Below are 21679 nucleotides of genomic sequence, written 5' to 3'. Positions count from 1 at the left end.
CCCATTTCATTGATGTCAAGAAGAGAAGAGCTCTAGTAGAAAAAGACCATCATCTCTAATCACTTACGTTGAATGTTAAAGCAAAATTTCTTTTGTTGATAGGAAATATAACTGGAGACTGCTCCAATGAGTGCCATTGCAAGGGCACTGGCTATGCTGGCAATTGTCCCGGTTTCTGTTAATGTTCCTGCCAAAGAAAAAAAATGGAAAGAGGCACAGATAGGTGAGAAAAGGCACAGAAAAAAACACAAAAAGTCACCACACACAGGTCTGGGGTTTTTTCACTATTGACACCAAATCATCTGAGGACATTGGCTCAATTAAGAGTGATGGACGTCAGATTCACATAGCCTCGGTGAGAAGGGAACTCAGAAGACATCTAGTCCAATCCACACCTGAAAAAGAATCCCCATTTGTTACACATTGAACCGTTGACCAAAGATCTCCAGGGAAAAGAGCCTTACTAGCTTCCACAGCCACCTGCCTTGAAAAAGGCAGACTGAAAAGTCTGGGAAAAGTCAAAACTCAATCTGACCGAGCAGAGTAAAGTCTAATCCCTCCCTCTAACAACATTCATCCTTCAACGAGGGTTCCTCATTTGCGGTTTTGATTATTCACAGGTTGACCATCCATAATGAAATGGAAGTTTTTGGAGATTTATGGCACACTGCAAAAAGTCATATATAAAGAAAATGAAAAAAGAAATTTAATAAGTCATAAATGCATAAATACTATCTATTATTGATCCATTTTATCTAATACCCGGAAAACACAAACATAAATTTATGATATAAAGAATTAAATTTTGGAAAGTTTTCAGTGCACTAAAGAGCTACAGAGGCTACACCGCCTCTTTGTCGGCGATCCAGATTCAGACACATGATTTTCTCCCACTGTGATCTTCGTATCTTGTGTCTTTCTAAAAGGAAATGTATTAAGCAGGTGTTACAGTTAGACCAGTAGTATTTTGTACATTAAATAAATATGATCAGTCAGGTCAATTCCAACAGACTTGTGGTGGAAGGCTCCATCCACATCCGCAGAGAGGATTATGGGCATTGACTGTAGATCGCAACATAGTATTTTCACCTTTTTTGTTGTTGTTTGCTTGCTTGCTTGTTTTTTTCTTTCTCATTTTTTCCCTTTTTGATCTGAATTTCTCTCTTTTTTTTTTGCAGCATGATAAATGTGGAAATATGTTTAGAAGAATTGCACATATTTGACTTACATTATTTGCTGTCTAAGAGAGGAGGGAGGTAAGGAGAAAGGGAGAAAAACTTGGAACACAAGGGTGAATGTTGAAAACAATTTTTGTGTGTCCTATGAAAAATAAAAACTATTGTAAAAAAAATAAAATAAATATGATTAAAATTATTTTTTTTTAAATTAGGGTCTGGGGTGGGACCTATAGTCACGGCTTTTCCACATCTCCTGGGGTCCTCTGTGAATGTCAAAGCATGACTATATACTTGATTCAGGTATAAGCTTAACACTAAATTCATCTAAAGTATATATCTACATTTTAAAAATATATCACTTTGTATTTTCCAAGTTTTTTTTTGTTGTTTTGTTGTTGTTGTTGTTTTGGTGATGCAACTGGGGTTAAGTGATTTACCAGGGTCACACAGCCAGAAAGTATTAAACCAATTTTGAACCAAATTTGAATTCAGGTCCTCCTGACTCCAGGGCCCATTTTCTATCTACTACAGCACCACCTGGCTCCTGCCACCCACCCACCCCCCTTTTCTCCTCTTGCCCCAAGACTTTTTAATTTAAAGTGCCCATTTCAACAAACTCATGAGTAATATTTTCAACTTAAATACTTCCTGATTGTGTAACTCTGGGCAAATCACAAGTCCTGTTACCTCTGAAAGTTGTTATGACATTCAGATGATATCACATTTCTATAAATGGTTTCTCAAACCTCTTGATTATTATCATCATTACTGCTTTACACAGGATGACAAAGGCACCGAGTTTGAACAGCTTAAGTAAGATCATGTGGCTAGTGGCAAATCCAGGTCTTCTGATCGCAGGCCAAGAACCGGTCTTTACCTTGAAGGAGTCATCACTGAATTCTTTAATACTGTTCAGCACATCTTTGCCACCACACAAACACAGTTTGGAGGAATGCTTCGGGGCTCAGCTGAGTGACAATTGTCCAACATATACCGTCCAATAGACTAACACCTACGGCAGTTTCTTCACCTTTTTTGTGTTTCATGGACCCCTTTTTAGAATTTTGTTTTTTAAATGAATAAAACATGTAGGTTTACAAATGAGACCAATTATATTGAAATACACATCAAATATTTAAAATACAAACACTAACAAGTTAATGGACTGCTGCTTAAGAATATGTAATCTCCACAGATAGTAACTTACCAGTTCCAGGGTCATCATTGCTATCATACCTGCCATCACCTAGAAAAGGTAAGATAATAATTAGTGTCTGCCCATACTCTCAAAACTCAGCTCCTCCTCACAAGTCACAGCACCCATCACTTCTTATCACATGGGTTGCTGGGCAACTGTGTTTCTGATTTGCTCTGATAGAGCCCTTTCCCCAAGTCAGCAGAATCTAATAGATTGTGACCCAATCAAAAACTCACGAAAGTTCATGCGATCCGAGATCTCCAAAGTCATCAAATTAAAGCTGTAGGTTTATTTATAGAGGACAATGATGTGCAGAAACGTTAAGTGCCTTGCTCAGAATCAAAAAGCTAGTGGGTGGGAATAAATCTTGAACCCTGCACTGTATCAATTATATTCAGGCTACATTCAACCAAAGAATTCTCACTGCCTGCAACACAAAAATCCGGGGGCTGACGACTCTGGGTTCTGATTTCATTGACCAAAAAAATGCAGGCAAAGTTTACATCTACAAAAGATCACTGTGGTGATTAAAAGACCAATCCCAGGTGTTTCAAAAGAAGAAGACTTAACTGGTTGTAACAGTGGTTTTTGAAAAAAAGAAAAACACTGGACTCAATAGTACTAAAATGACACAATTTATGTCAGTCGACAGACCCTAGGAGTGAAACTTTCCAGTACTGCAGTCTTCTACACTGAGAAAAGGTATTAGGTGGCCTTGTACAGTGAAACCAAGTGATTACTTAGCAAATAAAACCATTCCCCAGGAAACACTCTGAACCTAAAAACCAGCCTAGACTATCCTTGAAAAGGGGCTAAATCCATGAGTTATATGCCAACTATGGCCTAAAATAAGTCTGGGAATTTTGAGTCAGGTTAGAACAGGGAGTAATACCTGCAAATCCTTGACTTTTCTGAAGCCATAGCCTCTATAACTGATCTTATCCAATTCTGTGAACCACTGACCAAAAACTCACTATTCACTCCAGCCCCAGAAACAGGTACTAATAACTGAGGGCATCTCTCCTTCCTCCAACAGAACTCAGAACCTCAGGATCCAGAACTCTGAGAGGTGAGCTTTCACCTTATCCTCCCTAGATCCAGGCCACTGGGCAATTTCCTGGTCATTTCAAAACCACCACCCAAACACTGGCCCTCCATTTCTTCTCACTGAAATTTAGACCGCCATTTCTGGGACCTTGGGCTCTGTAGCTGATTTCATTTTATCTTGTCCAGAATCGGGCCATCCCGGCCACTTCTCGGCCATCTCTAAACCACGTGGCCTGCATTTTGGCTTATACCTCCCCAGCTCCTGCTTACCAACTTCAGCTGGTCTATGTGTCTCGTCTTTAGCTATTAAGTGCCTCAAGGTTGGGGACTGTCTTGTTTGCTTGTTTTTGTATCCACAGGGTTTGGCATAGGACCTGGAACATAAGTGCTTAATCAATGCCTTTTTCATTCAATCATTCAAATGAGAGGTAAAAATCACTCTTATCCAGTCAAGTTTTTAAACTCGCCACCTCCAGTCCCTCAAAGTGAGGAACTGTCCAAACTGCAAAAAAATCTCCAAAGTCCAGAGGGAGGAAGCCATTCCACAACACCCACAAGCATCCACACCACATGGTTAGCTCAGTTAACTGCTCAACAGCATGTTATAGAGACCACTTCAATATACTCAAAAACTGTTGTTCTGTCCTGGGAGGTCCTAGAAGTCCTCCAGTCACAGAATTTCAGTGCTAAAAGACACATTAGAGATCAGTTGCTCAAATTCCCTTATTTTATTGAGGGGGACACTGAGGCCCAGATAAAGGAAATGACATGTTCAAAGGCACAAAGCAAGATAGTGGCAGAACCAGAAACTGAAGTCAGATTCTTTATTGGGTGGGGGCGGGGGGGAAAGGGGGGTTTGAGGTCTTTCCCTTAGATTTTCCAGGTATGAGCTTGGGACTAAGTTTCTTTAGACAAAGGATCATCTGTTTTTTTCATTTATCTGTTCCTCTCCTGATCACGGTGAATATGTTTCTGGGGATAGATGACTGAGTAGCTTGGGGATCCATCCCCTTTTCTCAATTCTTCCTGCTAACTGCACTAGTTCTGCCCTACTTAAAAAAAAATTTTTTTTAACTTTATTTTTTTAAAGCACAAAAAATTCTTATTCTCTTTTTTTTTTCAGTTCCAAATTCTCTCCCACCTTGTACCCTCTCACCCACTGAATGAGAAGGCAAGAAAAACAAAAGCCTATTACAAATATGTATAAACATGTAAAACAAATTTCTACATTTGCTATGCTTTCCCTCATCCACCACCAGCAGACCCCAAAAAACAAGAAAGGGGGAAAAAAAAACCCTTCAATCTGTACTTGTGAGTTCCTCAGTTCTCTTCTGGAAGTAGATAGCAGCAAGTTCTTTGGAACTGTGGTGGGTCTTTGTGTTGACCACAGTTCCTAACTCTTTCACAGTTGATCATCATTCCTATATTGCTGTTACTATATCAACTGTTCCCTTGGTTCAGCTTATTTCACTTTCTATCAATTCATACTTTTCCCAGGTTTCTCTGAAACCACCCCCCACCCCCCAGCCATTTCTTATGGCACAATAGTATACCATCACAATCACAGACCAAAACTTGTTCGACCACTTCCTAATTCATGTCCTCCCTTACCCCCTGAGTCATTTCCAATTTCTGGCCACCACAAAAAGAGCTGCTTATAAATATTTGTGTACATATAGGTCCTTTTTCTTTGATCTCTTTGGGGAACAGACTTGGTAAGAGTATCACACAGACAAAAAATACCTACAGTTTAACAGCTTTTAGGGTATCATTCCAAATCACAATCCAGAATGGTTGGACTAATTCAAAACTCCATGGTGAAGCAGTGTGCCTGTTTTTCCCACATCCTCTCCAACATTTGTCATTTTAGTCAATCTTATGGGTGTGACATAGTACCTCAAAGTTGTTTTAATTTGCATTTTTTTAATTAAATTATTACTGCTTTAGAGAACTTTTTCAAGTGGCTAGTTCAGGTCACTCTACCTACCACTACCCTTCCCTCCTTCCAATCCACCCTTTGCATTGCAACTAGACTGAAATTCTTTATGGATGGATCTGAATGACATATTTCCTCTGCTGGCTATCTATTGCCATTTCACTCAAATTCAAACTCTTTAGCCCCACAGTCCACACCCTACAAAATATGGAAAGCCCCTACTTCATTCAGTCCTATCTCTCACTACACCTCCCTCCTTCCATGGGTTCTACCATAAACAGACTATATGCCAGAGTGCATTTTGACTTCAACAAACCATCATTAAGTGCTTATGCAGTACAAATTATACAGTCCTGGATTCAATTTCATAGGTCCAAGTTTCCTTTAATTTCATTTCTTCTACGTATGCAGATCTCGGAAGAAATGGTGGTGCTGAGCTTATGCTTTGCTGTTCAGTCATTTTCAATTATCTTACTCTCTGGGCCCCAATTAGGGTTTTCTTGACAAAGATGCTGGAATACTTCGCTATTTCCTTTTCCAGTTCCTTCTACAGATAAGAAAACTGAGGCAAGCACAGTTAAGTGATCCCAGGTCTGGCACTTTATCCACCCACCTCGCCGAAGCTTATGCAAGCCTGGAGATAATCATACGAGTAAAAAGCAAGAAATATTTCTTTTTAGGAAAAAATGTCTACATTAGTCTTAATGGTAATTGGAAACACACACCCTAAGCTTTGACCTGCTACCCCACTGTCAGTCTGAACCAGTCTGGCCCTTTTAATCAGGACTTAGCCCTGCTGATATTCATGTAATCTCACAGCTTCAGCATCCCAAGAAGCAGGGACTAGAAGTATTTCTTGCCTAGGACTACAAAGCTTTGGCTGGATTCTATGCAATACAACCCTCTGCTCCTCTAGCAGCAGAAGGGCTCGATAACCCCTATCCATTATCTCACTGGGTGATCTGCTATGGCCGTGGAGCCTCAACTGAACCAGGCAGCCATAAGCCTGGCTGAAGAACACAAGTGTCATAACTTTAGCATACTCGAAAATGAAACGGGCAGATGCAAATGCTCTCTGTTGACTCCCCACAGACTTGTTCTGATTCAAATGGTTGTGTGTGCCTATACTAGACCCTCAGTGATATGGCCTGCATGCTTTAAGGACCATACCAAAAAGGTCTCAAAATAAACAGATGTGAAACGAAAGGTTTTTTTGGGGGGTGACAGCAAAGGGAAGGAAACAGTTAAGTACTGCAGTGTGCCAGGCACTGCACTAAGCACTTTACAAATATCACCTCAGGTGATCCTCTCAATAACCCTGAAAAGTGGGTGCCATTATCCCCATTTCACAACTGACAATATTGAGGCAGACAAACCAAGGGTCACACAACTAGTAAGCATGAAAGGCTGAATCAAAGTCTTCTGATTCCACACGTAACATGCTAACCACTATACCACTTAGCTGCCTCAACTACTCCCACTGGAAAACTGAAGTCAAACAAGCTCCCAAAGATTGGGAGTTCCAAATATCCTTCAGGCAGAATGTGAGTTTAGTTCACTGAAAAGGGAAGTCTTGAATTTTCTCCAAGAAGGTGCCACTTGGGTAGTGAGAAGTGTGGGGGGGAAAAAAACAAGCAGATTGCCCCACCCTGGAGGAAGCAACACATTCTCAGTCTACATGGCTGTTCATCTAACAGGAGGAGGGTCAAAGAAGCTGATCATGAAAATTTCTATTTGAGGACTGATGATAGAAAGTATTCCTGGTTCCCTCCAGCAAGTCTATATGACACAAAAATAAATAGTGACATAATATTTCCCATTTGACCTTAGCCATATATGTATGTATATCCTAGTTTAACCTTAAGTATCCAAAATATTGGAAAGATCTTATGCTTCAAACTCTTGGAACACTCTCAGATACAAGGCGATCATACTGTCTGGGTACAATGTTTATGAAAGAATTTCTTCCCCTCTTCAGAAGGGGGACATTTTAGGTTTTCACTTAGGTTTTCTACATTCATCATTAAATGTACACACTAGAAACTTCTTTTATCTTTGCATTTAAACAGATTTTTCAGGCACCCCCTCAAAAAAAAAAGAGTGAAAAAGAAGCAATTTTCTGCCCTGCTTTGTCCAGAGAGGTGGAGAGCAGACTGTAGGACTAGAGCAAGAGTAATAACTCTCAAGATAGCAGGGATGAAATGAAATGGGAATAAGTAACTGACTGGAGTAAGGAGAAAGGATTTGTTCTTCAGGAGCTAGGGGTTCAGGAGGGATAGCAACAGTAAAAAGAAATACTTTTTCTTGAAAAAGTATGAAATGAGTCAGATTCAATATCAGAGGATAGAAAGAAACCTAGTAAGAAATGGAGATGATTAGATAGTTCAAGACTATTTTCCTGAAGGCCTCAACTCATAGAAGGTGATAGTGGCTGACATGGGAGGAAAAGCATAGAACCTCCTTTAACCTACCAGACTGTAAATCTAATGAGTCACTATGTCCTGTTGAGTGTCTCACTAAAATCTCTCATTGAGCTCCTTCTTTTCATTAAAATCAAAGCCAGCTAAGTGTGAGCCTGCATAATCCCTCACCTGGACTAACCCAATCACTTCCTAAATAAACTTCAGTGGCTCCTTTCTCCAATCCCCACTTTATATAAAATACTTCATTTGCTATTGCTCCATGTCCTTTCCCTGCGTGCTTATCTCTACAACTCCCCAGTGGACATCGAGATGTGGATTTTCTGTAGACGCCTCCCGTTCAACATGTCTAAAATTGACCTCATTATCTTTCCACCCAAATCTTTTCCAATTATCAAAGACACCACCACCTTCTTAATCACACATGACCCCACAGCCTAGGCATCAATGCTCAATTTCACATTGCCCAGACCTGTCCATTCTACCTTCACACTATCTCACATTTCCTTCTCAGTACTCCAACATTGGCATCACTCTGACCCAGGCCATTACTGCTTTGTGTCATTACTACCACAATTACTTTGTGATCAGTCTCCCTGCCTCAAATCTCTCCCCACTACAATCCATCCTCTACTCGGGTGGAAAATTGACTTTCCTTAAGTACACTTGTGACCGTGTCCCCCAATCCTAATCAATACACTCTAGTGGCTGCCTGTTACTCCTGAGATCAAAAATAGAATCATTTCTTTGGCTTCTGAAGTCTTTTATAACGTGCAGCCCCTTCCTCAAGTCTTTTTCTACTTTACTCTTCAATCCAATGACATAGACCTTTTAGTTATTACAAACACAAAGCACTCAATCGCCCACTCCATTCCCCCATCTCCACCTCCTGACTTCCTTCAAGTCTCAACTAAAATCTCACCTTCAAAGCCTTTTCCATTCATCCTTAATTCTAGTGCCTTCCCTCTCATAATTATCTCCAATTCTCTCTCCTCCCTCCCGCCCCCATATATGTATACACATACACACACGCACAGAGTCCTCTCAAGGATTTCATGGTTTAATGGATCAAGTCTCCAAACCCTGGGTCTGTTAGCTATTCAAGTAGATCAGGCCAGGTCAATTATAATGTGAGCAACCCAGGTCTCTTATGGTTGCAAATCTCTCTCTCTCCATAACGATTTTGACTGCCAAAGAACAAAGCATCCATTTAGAATGTTGTGGTAATGGACATGATGTTTTACCTAAAGTCACATTTTCACAGAACTAAATAATGACTTTATGCCAAGGGTAGGTCTGTCTAATTTAGTTGGAAGCGTTAAAATTCCTACCTTTGCCCTTATCAGGTTTGTAGCCACCCTCTATAATATCTTCTAGATCCTTATCTGTTAGACCTGGAAAAGAGAAAAAGAACAAAGTGATTACTAGAGCCAGATTTTCCATATACTGCTGAGAGTTAATGTCAAATTGCCAACCATCCAAATATATACACATATATAACACAAACTCAGGAGGAGAGAATCGTTTTGAAAGGTTCTCTTCTCCATCTTTTCAAAAATAGAAGTAAATTTAAAAAAAAAAAACTGTTTAAAGGCATACAATGTTTTAAACCATACAACTGGGCTTCTGGATAAGTTTGTCTGAAAATGATCTGAAGGCATTAAAGGACTGCCCTTGATATGGTAGGCAAAAAGCAACTGGAATTTTAAGCGTTAAGGGAGGCACAGCGTCCAGGATTACCAGGTAGGTGACAGCCCTGCTGAACTATATATATGGAATTAGAATACAACTGGAATATTATGTTTAGTTCTAGGTACCACAGTTCAAAAAGGTGAAGATCATTCCAAAGAAGGCAAACAAGATGATGGTAAAAGACTTTAAGTTCCCGTTGATGGAAGACTGAATGAGGGAAACAACTATGTTTAGTCAGGAAAAAAGGAGACTGAGGGTAGGGGATCAGGGTTATCTTCAAGTGTTCAAAAGATTAGTGTGAACAAGGGAAAATAAACTTGTTCTATTTTGGCCCAGTGGACAAAATGAGGATTGAGTGGAAGCTATAAAAAGGGAAGTTTTAGGCTTAATGTCAAGAAAGATTTCCTGACAATTAGAGCTCTCCAAAAGTAGAATGGGTAGCCTTGAAAGATGAATGTTCCATAAAAACTGCTGGGATAATTGGAAATTAGTATGGCAGAAATTAGGCATGGACCCACACTTAACACCATATACCAAGATAAGATCAAAATGGGTCTATGACCTAGGCATAAAGAACAAGATTATAAATAAATTAGAGGAACATAGGATAGTTTATCTCTCAGACTTGTGGAGGAGAAAGAAGTTTGTGACCAAAGATGAACTAGAGACCATTACTGATCACAAAATAGAAAATTTTGATTACATCAAATTAAAAAGCCTTTGTACAAATAAAACTAATGCAAACAAGATTAGAAGGGAAGCAACAAACTGGGAAAACATTTTCACAGTTAAAGGTTCTGATAAAGGCCTCATTTCCAAAATATATAGAGAACTGACTCAAATTTATAAGAAATCAAGCCATTCTCCAATTGATAAATGGTCAAAGGATATGAACAGACAATTTTCAGAGGATGAGATTGAAACTATTACCACTCATATGAAAGAGTGTTCCAAATCATTATTGATCAGAGAAATGCAAATTAAGACAACTCTGAGATACCACTACACACCTGTCAGATTGGCTAAGATGACAGGAAAAAATAATGATGAATGTTGGAGGGGATGCGGGAAAACTGGGACACTAATGCATTGTTGGTGGAGTTGTGAACGAATCCAACCATTCTGGAGAGCAATCTGGAATTATGCCCAAAAAATTATCAAAATGTGCATATCCTTTGATCCAGCAGTGTTTCTATTGGGCTTATATCCCAAAGAAATACTAAAGAAGGGAAAGGGACCTGTATGTGCCAAAATGTTTGTAGCAGCCCTGTTTGTAGTGGCTAGAAACTGGAAAATGAATGGATGCCCATCAATTGGAGAATGGCTGGGTAAATTGTGGTATATGAACGTTATGGAATATTATTGTTCTGTAAGAAATGACCAGCAGGATGAATACAGAGAGGACTGGCGAGACTTACATGAACTGATGCTAAGTGAAATGAGCAGAACCAGGAGATCATTATACACTTCGACAACAATATTGTATGAGGACATATTTTGATGGAAGTGGATTTCTTTGACAAAGAGACCTGAGTTTCAATTGATAAATGACGGACAAAAGCAGCTACACCCAAAGAAAGAACATGGGAAACGAATGTGAACTATCTGCATTTTTGTTTTTCTTTCCGGGTTATTTATACCTTCTGAATCCAATTCTCCCTATGCAACAAGAGAACTGTTCGGTTCTGCAAACATATATTGTATCTAGGATATACTGCAACATATCCAACATATAAAGGACTGCTTGCCATCTAGGGGAGGGGGTGGAGGGAGGGAGGGAAAAAAAAATCGGAACAGAAACGAGTGTCAATATAAAGTAATTATTAAATAAAAATTTAAAAAAAAAAAAAAAAGAAAGATGAATGTTCCTTTCTTACTGAAAGTCTACAAATGGTGGCAGGGTAACCATCCTTTTAACATAGTGATTCCTCTGAAGTATGCATTAGACAAGAGAGCCACTGAAGTACCTTGCCACGATGAAATTTAGTAATTCTGAGTATTCATAGAATGTAATACCACTTAATAGTTAATATCACTTAGTAACCTAAGAACCTGTAGAAAACCAACATTTTGGTGAAAAATATCCCAACATCCATTACAATCTGTAATGTTTGGCATAAATCAGGGGCATTAAAGGAACATGAAGATCAGTGGGAAGAGGGCAACAGAACTGCCAAAGTGACTTCAGATGGAGGTAGAGCCCAGGGAAACAAATGAAACTAAAGAAAACCACGAGAGAAGGTCAAAAAAAGGGCTTGGGTGGCCTTCCTCATTTCAGTCATCTACCCCAATCATATTTGTACAAAATGAAATGAGAACTCATTATGACCCCTATAGAGAATCACAGACTCCTAAACCAACCATCTATCACCACCTACCACAATGCCTTTTGTATGTAAGCACTTAAGAACTGGTTAAATGGAACTTTTATTCAACTCTCAAATCTGAACTCAAGATGATTTAAAACTCTAGACAACAGTTATTTAATTTTCTCAAAGTCTGATGATGACAGAATTAGAAGTTTTCCATTTAGATTCTTCCTCTGAGGCTAATAGTGGTGACATTAAGCCATTTCTCACAGATTTCATAGTATGATTTGGTATTTACTTTTATTCATAAAAGTTTATTTTCTCATTAAAAAGGTAATTATAAAAATATGATTGCCACCCCCTCCTTTCCCCCAGAAGCTTCTGAGTCCCTAAAGAGGACACTAGTATCTCTTCCATTAAATCCCACTATTTAAGGCAGAAGCCTTTGGAGGATATTGTATTGCCCTTTCCCTTCCACTAGATGGTGCCCAAGTGTAGAAGCAGACATACCCTTACCCTCCGCAGGAGTCCTCAAACTATGGCCCGCGGGCCAGATGCAGCAGCTGAGGACGTTTATCCCCTTCACCTAGGGCTATGAAGTTTATTTCAAGGCCCACAAAACAAAGTTTTTGTTTTTAGTGTAGTCCAGCCCTCCAACAGTCTGAGGGACAGTGAACTGGCCCCCTATTTAAAAAGTTTGAAGACCCCTGCTACAGCATGCTTCTGTGTCTTTAAGAGCCCACTCATTGGGAAGAGCAGTTTCCACATACTTCACAGGCTATTCTGGGTGAAAGCTGGACCCTAAAACCTACTCAAAGACTTGAGAGACTTAAAAATGCAAAGTAAATTCATTTGATATCTGGTTGACCATGTATGAAAGAAAAAAACGACTTAAGAAGATGACTTGAAAGCCTTTCTGAGTGAGCTACAACACATGACACAAGTGAACATATCACTTCATTCAAGATCTTTTGGTAACAGAAGTGTTGAAAATTTTTCTATCAACCGTATTTAAGAAAACAAAAACCAAGAATTCTCCCGATTTCTTCTTAAGCTATAAAACAAGCTATTGATGAGAATCTGCTCATCCCTAACTTGTCAGTTCAAAACAATCATTCTTGAAGGACATTTTTGCCATTTCTACTTTTATAACACCTCCCATATCAGATGTCTTCTTACAGAGCTACAATCCCAATACCCAATACATATCACCTCTTGCCCACATTACTGCTACAGGCCAATAGTCTCTTTTCCTTCACTTTCTCCCAACTCTAGTCCTTCCTATATATTACAGGGAAAGTAATTTCGCGGAGGTACAGATGATTTCCTTTAAGTGAGGTTCCTGACCACAAGATTATGCTGACTTAACCACCTCCAATGCTCCCATTAAGCTCTTGGAAACAATATAAACTCTTCATTAACATTTTAAATCCCAAAATAACCTGGCTCAAACCTCACTTGTGGGACTTATGGTCCATACACAGAGAAAGAACTGATTGTATCTAAATACAGATTGAAACATACCTTTTTTTTTTTTTTTTTAACTTTATTTTTCCAGAGGATTTTTTTTTTGAGAGGGTAAGGAATCTATGTTTTCTTTCACAACATGACTTTTATGGAAATATTTTGTATAACTTCACATGTACTTTCTTAATTGGGGGTGGGACTGGGAAGGAAGGGAGAGAATTTGGAATTCAAAGTTTCAAAAACAAATGTAAATAAAAATTATTTTACATGTAACTGAGGAAAAATAAAAATGTTAAATTTTTTTTGAAAAGGACAAATCTCTCATTTTTCTGTTTCCAACACTGAACACGTTGGAAATTGCTGAGATGAAAGACAGACATAGAAATTAACTGAAAACTAGGATTAAAAAAAAGGTTGGATGCCAAATTTGTGAAAAAAGAATAATCAAATGTTCTTCATTTCTAAATTATAACTTAAATGTCTACTTTATAAAGCATTTTGACAAGGTTATAGAGTGTTGGAATCTTTACAAACTGTTAAGTCATTAGAGTTGATAGAGACAATAATTATCTAATTTAGCATGGTTCAGTATGATTGATCTAATCTTACAAGGAGATGTTATCGGCCAAAAGAAACAAGGTACTAAGTGGAACTGAGAAACAATGCTTTTGTTCACACCTTTACTCATTGGAGTTTTGGGAGATTTCAGGGTATAGTATGAGATATCCGAATTCACAGCTCCCTTGATCCCTGCCTCCAGAAGGAGGAGTCAACCTTTGGGAGATCAGAGAGTTTTACTTCATAACATTCCCAGGGGTTGGAGAGGAGAACTCTGGGACAGACACAGAACACTCTGGGAGATTGAGAGCCAGAAACCCTCTCCCGGAAGCAAGACAGATTCACCTTTGTGCTGGCTGGAGGCTGAAGAAAGCAGAGGCAGAGCAAAGGACAAAGCTGCAAGAGCGCTTAGAACCAAGGAGAGAGAGAGGTTTCTAAGAAAACTAACCGGGCTATATTGGAGACAATAAAAGATCAGAACTTTTAGCACCTGGCTGCATTTGGGTGATTATTTACTTTTAACTGATACTAAGGCTGCCTCCAGAAAACCTCCCGGAGAAATCTGCTCCCAGAGAGAACCATTATATTTTAAAGAAGAAAAACATCACAATAGAGTACCAGCATATATTGTAAAATTTAATGAAAACAAAATTCACAGATCATTAATTCTTTAAAAGGGAGCTGTTAAATGACTGGACATTGATTTAAAGTTGAAGTTTGGATTGTTAAGGATTGCCTTATTAGTCTTATGATATGTTCAGGAGAGATTCTGTGAAGTAGGAATTCAGGGAAGAGTTAAAATGAGAAAAAATGTAGTAAATAGCATAAAAGAAATTAGATTTAAAACCTTGTGAATTTAAATAATTTCACAACTCATAATTTAAAAAGTAAATACATTTGCTAAGTGTAAAGAAGTTTCATCTAGCCAGCCTCTAAGCCTGAAGTTTTGGGATATTACTCTGTAAAAATGATTTTAAGTATAAAATAAAATACTTAAAGATAAGTTTATCATAAGAAGGAATTTTCATTAGAAGACAGAAAAATGAAATTTTAAACCATGTTCAGAAAAGGATAAAAGTGGGTAGAATTGAAATTTATTTATCCTTCTGTTGTTTACTGCTTTTAAACAACCAACCCGAGGGCACAAAGTCCTGATTAGGGGATCCCAGAATGAAGACGATTCCCAAACTGCACCAAGAAAAAGAAAACTTGTTTTGAAATCAGAAAGCAATAAAAGGTAAATGAAATTCAGTAATGCTACTGCAGTTTAAAATGAACTGTTTAGGTAAATTAGAAACATGATAAAATTTGTGTTGAAATACATTGCTTAGTGAAAATAAGTTCAAATCGTGTAATAAGGCTATAGTAATTTAGGGAAAGAATTATTCGGGATACAATTAAAAAAGAATATGTAGTTTTTTTTTAAATAGATGCAGAAGCAAATTAAGAGCATACACATCTAAAAGAAGGTGTTCAGATAAGAAAAGAGCAAATTAAATTGAGTATATGGCTTATAAGATAAAATACTGAAATTTTGAGAGGGAAAAGCCAAACTTACAAAATATTTTTAAATATATTTAATTTTGAATGATTTGAAAGTAAATAGAAAAAAAAGTTATACCTTGAGTCCGTCAGAAAAGTACAAAACTATCAGATATTTCTCCCAGTAGTACAATTCCTTGCAATATGTGCCATATCTGGGCTTTGGCTGATTTCCTTGGGCACTGCCAAAATACCTGAATGAAAACTTTCAAGTATAAGAAATTAACAATGAGGAGATAGATGATTTCATCTCTAAAATCATCCCGTTTCCTAAAATCTGTGATACCCTACAATGAGGAATTTGTGCTGAGTGAGTTGTTTTTGAGTCTATTAGTGTTTAGTAAAAAAAAAAAAACTACATGCAACTAATTCTAATTGCCCAAAAACCCTTAAGAAATTGGCAAGAATCACATATGAAGATCTATTTCCATAGGGCCTTCCCTTTTCCATTGTATACCAATTGTTGGTTTTTTTTTTTTTTAAAACTCCAATTCACTTTTTTTTTCCTTCTGTTTTTTTTTTTTTTTCCTCTCATGGTTTCCCCCTATTTTTCTTATTTTTCTCTCACGCATAATTCTTAAAGAAATGTGTATTTTTAAAAAATTAACATACATGGATAACTTACAAAAAAAAAAGTTTAAAAAAATCCAGACTCTTCCATTTACCCTGAGTGCTACTCTTTTCTCTTAGATGATAAACTCAAAGACTACAACTTAAGCCTATGTAGAATATCCTCTCTTTTTGGGGGGACATATCATTTCACTTACATTAGGACTGTACATGTAGGAACAGTTCAGAGGTAGTTAGATATATTTACGTATGCATATCCATACACATACTCCTGATGTTTATTGTACTGGCTTCATAAATGGTAGTACTAATTATCACTGTCTCCTCTACTCAGATCCATTCATAGTTAGCAGTTGGAGGCAGCCTTCCATTAACAATGTGATGGGTTCCATGATGTGGCAGCTGTAGTCTACTGACAGAATCTGTTAGTGTACTTTCAAGAATTTTTGTTTCAACATTTGTGTCTCTCAGTGTTTTGTACTGAATTTAAAGGAAAAGACATCTCTATAACTACTTGTATTTATTAAATGTCTTTCCTAATATTTGTATGCTGCTACTCTGCAAGTCTCACAAGTTTTGTTGTGTTCCACTCAGGTTATATTTTGATAATAAATTTCTAGAGTGTTCAAAAAAAAAATTGGCATGAAATGTGCATTTGTAACCAACCAGTAAAGAACCATAAAAGAGTTTACCAGAGAAATTAAGTGGAACAAAGAAAGTGTTGCATAATAAGAAATATAAGTAGCAGGCAGCGATTCTGCTGTTTTTAGATCTTGTTTTCAATTCTTTTTTCTTTCTATTCTTCTTTCTTCACAACATCAATGCAAGTCATTTCTTGCTTCTCCTTTTTTCTTTTATACTAGTAGTATACTAGTATAGTATACTATACTTTTATACTGAATAGGGATAATGGCAGGTACCTGCCTGCCACTGGGTCTCCATTCCCACTTTTCCTGGGTCTTTTTCCCAAATAGCAGAGGACTGGCTTTGCAGCCTTGTTCTCACCTTCCCTTCACTACTAGGATTAAAAGTCTATGTACTCTTACATCCAGGAAGGCTCCACTGTGTTAAGTAGAGCTAACAAGTGTAATCTTGAAGCTAAGTAGTACACTAGGTAGAGATTTGGACTAGGGAGTCAGAAAAACTTGAGTTGAAATATAGCCTGAAGCACTTCCTAACTATGTGGCTTTGCCACTTGCCCTCTTTGTGCTTTCATCTTCCTCATGTATAAAATGAGAATAGTAACAGCACCTACCTCCCAAGGTTGTTGTGTGGATCGAATAAGAACATATGTATAAAGTGCCATACAAACCTTAAAGAGCTAGCAGTATTAACTATTCTTATCATAGGATGCACTATTACTTTAAAAAAAAAAAAAACCTATCATCTTCTTAAGCATATTTGAAAGGATTCTGTATTTAGTAAATCATTCATTTTGGGGAGAATACTATGTTCATTATGGAGCTAAGAATACCTTGGGCTGTCTCAATGTGTATATTTTACATGTGTGCATATATGTCTATATTTGCGTACATATACATGCACACATATATGAATATGAACATGTATCAGTGGCTGTATAAAACATTTCCCAGAAGTATTATATTTATTGGCTTTGAAAAACACAATCCATAGCAAAGCTGTAGGATACAAAATAAACCCACATAAGTCATCAACCTTCTCATATATCACTAACAAAACCCAGCAGTTAGAGTTACAAAGAGAAATTCCATTTAAAGTAACTACTGATTGTATAAAATATTTAGGAATCTATCTGCCAAGTGAAAATCAGAAACTTTATGAGCAAAACTACAAAACACTTTCCACACAAATTAAGTCTGATCTAACCAACTGGAAAAATATTAAATGCTCTTGGATTGGGCGAGCAAATATAATAAAAATGACAATACTACCTAAACTATTTATTTAGCGGTATACCAATCAGACTCCCAAAAAACTATTTTGATGACCTAGAAAAAATAACAACAAAGTTCATATGGAAAAACAAAAGGTCCAGAATTTCAAGGGAATTAATGAAAAAAAAAAAAATCAAATGAAGGTGGCCTAGCTGTACCAGATCTAAAATTATATTATAAAGCAGCAGTTACTAAAACCATCTGATATTGGCTAAGAAGTAGACTAGTTGATCAATGGAATAGGTTAGGTTCAAAGGACAAAACAGCCAATCACTTTAATAATCTAGTGTTTGACAAACCCAAAGACCCCAGTTTTGGGGATAAGAACGCATTATTTGACAAAAATTGCTGGGAAAATTGGAAATTAGTATGGCAGAAACTAAAGAAGGGAAAGGGACCTGTATGTGCCAAAATGTTTGTGGCAGCCCTGTTTGTAGTAGCTAGAAGCTGGAAAATGAATGGATGCCCATCAATTGGAGAATGGTTGAGTAAATTATGGTATATGAACGTTATGGAATATCCCTTTCACTAAATGTCACAATTATCCTATCTTTACATTTTAACTCCTGAAATGCTCCTTACATATATTAGATCCTTTTTTTTTTTTTTTTTTTTTTTTTTTTTTGGCTGAGGTAATTGGGGTTAACTGATTTGCCCAGAGTCACACAGCTAGAAGGTGTTAAATGTCTGAGGCCAGATTTGAACTCGGGTCCTCCTGACTTCAGGGCTGGTGCTCTATCCACTGCACCACCTAGCTGCCCCTATTAGATCTGTTTTTAAAGATATTTTCAAGGAAAGCAAGGTTTGAAGCATGCTCATTCTTCATTACCCAGATAAAAGCATTGAAGGCCCCACTTATCTTTCACCACCAGGGCACCACACTTGCCCCTGGCAAAAATCAAATGTTAAGGTCACCAGGTTTATCAAAAAAGAAGTGATTCTGGAAGTTGCCGGGTTGGCCAGTGGTTTTCAAACAGAAATAAACCAGTAGAATACAACAAAGTCACTTACCTTCACCGGGTTTTGGATCGGATCTGCCTCTACCACCATCGAATCTGTCATTTCTATCATCTAAGGCATCACTTAAATCCAAGTCAGAAAATTCAGAACCTCAAAAGTAAAGAAAAGCTGATTAATAAGGTTGAATATGAATTTTAAAATGCAATGCAATACAATGCAGTACCCTCTTCTCCCATCAAATAATATATACCAAAGCTAATGGGGTGTAGAGGGCCAGAACTCTGAAGTACTCTCAGCTACAGACGTTCTACTTTTGACCAGCCTCGCCGTGGCTGTCCTGCCTCCTTCACTCCTCCACTAAGATCTAGGACTTGGGCTGAGCTCGAGGTCCACCAGAGAGCTAATGCAGAGAGCTGTGGCTGAAAGCCTTCTGTGTCTGAGACTCCCTTAACTACCTCAGTAAGAGTACATCACTACAGCACACTGAGCACACGCAACCACTGCATCACCATAAGCACCATGCTGTCCTACATTCAAGTATATCTCTTCAGGGTTCCGCCCTCTACCTTGGGGTGTCAGGAGTAATCAGGAAGGATTAGCGTCTCTGGTGTGAGAACTTGCTGAGAGCCCTATTCAGGGCTGCTCAAGCACTTTTGGTGTCCAGCTTCATGCAACTTTCACCTGTAGCTCTATGAAGCTGGAGCATGCCCATCTCAAGGAGACGGGCTAAACCAGGTTGAGGATAACCAACAGGCCTCAAATCCATAGGTGAGTTAAGAGGATATCTACCCCAAGCATGTGAAGACTTCCCCCTGCAAAATAAGTGCATGAGAGCCATTTGTTTCAATACCCATGAAGGAAGTTGAAGCAGGCATTATGGAGTGCTTAGAGCTTGGCAGACATGAAAACATGTGAAGGTCATGCACTGCATCCTGGGCCATCATCAGTGGTCTGGCCTGGTCCTACTGATTCTTGATAGGACTCAGCCTCACTTAAATCTAATTCACATGCAAGTCAAGACATCATCCGTGATGTCACTGGTCCTCTACAAAGCACAAAAATGACCAAAACTAATTACCACGTGGAAACAAAAATACTAACACCTCACAGAGCCATTTGGATAGATCGCAGCTGAGAAAAGGGATCAAGAGATGAAACAGACAACACAAAAAGGACTTCTACAATGACACTGTAATGCATTTTTTGTAGATGTCCAACATTATCCTTGAAGTTCGTTTGCTTAGGCTAACGATCAAGTTCATGTATCTTAACTGAGTCCCAAGGTCAGGGGAAAGAAAAGGGGAGTCATCTGAGATGATTTACAATGGAATGGCTGATGGCAGTCTGCATCTCAAGTCAACTTCTCCCTAACTATTCCTTTCAAACTTAGAATTTTCTAAGTCACTCCCTTGTTACAAACGGGTTCATCTGTTCAGCCTTGTTCAACTGTGCAATGTTCTCATGTACTTCTGCAATCGGATTTTTTAAAAAACACAGTAAATGCCTGAACTTTGGGGTGTCATGCTGAGTATGACAAGCACTGTTTCGAGGCCTCGGGATATTTGGAAACACAAAACCAGAGCAGAAAATTCAGGTAACTGAAACTGAATGACTTAAATAGCAAATCTTGAGGGCTTCAATTCAACATTGAGGAAGTACCTGATAAAAGGAAGGCACTATGTCAGGGGCTACTGCTGGGTCATTTCCTAAAACTACAGAAGAAGAAAACTGATTCTCAGAACTGTCTATCAATTTCATTCCTAGTCATCAGCACCCCCCCCAGTGCAGAAAAAATTCCAGTTAAATAAGGGTTCTGGTTCATTGGGCCCTAATGAGTAATGGGCGTTTTGGTTCTCTCCTTCTCCTTCCCCCCACCCTCCCCGGCAATTGGGGTTAAGTGACTTGCCCAGGGTCACACAGCTAAGACGTGTTAAGTAGCTGAGGCCAGATTTGAACTCAGGGCCGAGCACTGTTTTTTAAACCAGATCCAGAAAGGACCTTTTAAGTCATCAATGCAGAAAGAGGTTCCAATTTGAAAGAAATTAGGAAAATAGTATAATGATGAAAACGAGGTAAAACCGACAGTGACTGCATATACCAAATAGAGGAGAGAATGTGGAAAACACAAGGAAACAGACGTCAAAGACAACGATGAGGGAATGTTCACAGTACACATACAAAAAGTACCGACTGCTCATTAACTGAGCAGGACCACTAGATGAATTTGGGGTGTTACTAAAGTATCAATAGGAAGATGAGTCAGAAATGCTCATGGAGATGTCGAATTACCTGTTTTCTTTGCGGTGTTTTTAGTGTTTGTCCTGGGACCTAAGGCATCACCCAAGTCAAAACCTACAAAATAATACAAAACTATAGTTACAAGTGACAGCACTGAAATCAATCCAAGGGAAAAAAATTTTTTTTCAATTCTCTGGGCACTCTGCTCCCAAGTCTCCTATCTATATCAGCTTCCTACTGAATGAGCCAAACATTTCGTTAAATTTCATTACTTATTTGTTAAGTACCTACAATGTGCCAGGCACGACAGCAAACACCAGACTATAAAAACAAAAGTGTGTTTTGATCTTCCTTGCCACCACGCTGACTTTCTATGATCAGAAACTTTTTCTGTTGTCTGCTCATTTTCCCAGCCTATTACTCAGCTTTTAACTCTTTCTTAAAGTAGGGCTCTGTTTTCAGGGTGGAGGGTGCACAGTCCCAAGCTTCACGGATTTTGTGCAGCTGTTTTCAGAAATCTTTCTAGGAACTGCCTCCAAGCCCTCTTTTCTGCCCTAGAACTGTTGGGAGTGTCCCCACTTTAGTGTAAGATCTAGTATGTTTTGTTGGTGCTAAAATTGGACTAGGGCAAGGGCTGGGGATGCAATG

General features: G+C 38.4%; 1 protein-coding gene across 1 annotated transcript in view; it reads right to left on the bottom strand.

The window, feature by feature from the left end:
- The window catches only part of CD99L2 (CD99 molecule like 2), a 110558-nt gene that overhangs the window by 18647 nt on the left and 70232 nt on the right, over positions 1 to 21679 (bottom strand). Inside the window, exons 6-10 of the mRNA XM_051968493.1 lie at positions 21083 to 21145; positions 18845 to 18943; positions 9111 to 9173; positions 2386 to 2424; positions 68 to 187 (exon numbers count right to left, since the gene is read on the bottom strand). Coding sequence (XP_051824453.1) covers positions 68 to 187; positions 2386 to 2424; positions 9111 to 9173; positions 18845 to 18943; positions 21083 to 21145 — 384 coding nt within the window. The remainder of the gene's footprint in view (positions 1 to 67; positions 188 to 2385; positions 2425 to 9110; positions 9174 to 18844; positions 18944 to 21082; positions 21146 to 21679) is intronic.

This window comes from Antechinus flavipes, chromosome X (genome assembly GCF_016432865.1).
Source record: "Antechinus flavipes isolate AdamAnt ecotype Samford, QLD, Australia chromosome X, AdamAnt_v2, whole genome shotgun sequence".
NCBI classification, from domain to species: Eukaryota; Metazoa; Chordata; class Mammalia; order Dasyuromorphia; family Dasyuridae; genus Antechinus; species Antechinus flavipes.
Note: the sequence above shows the minus strand (reverse complement) of the source record. Positions and strands in the feature narration are given on the sequence as shown.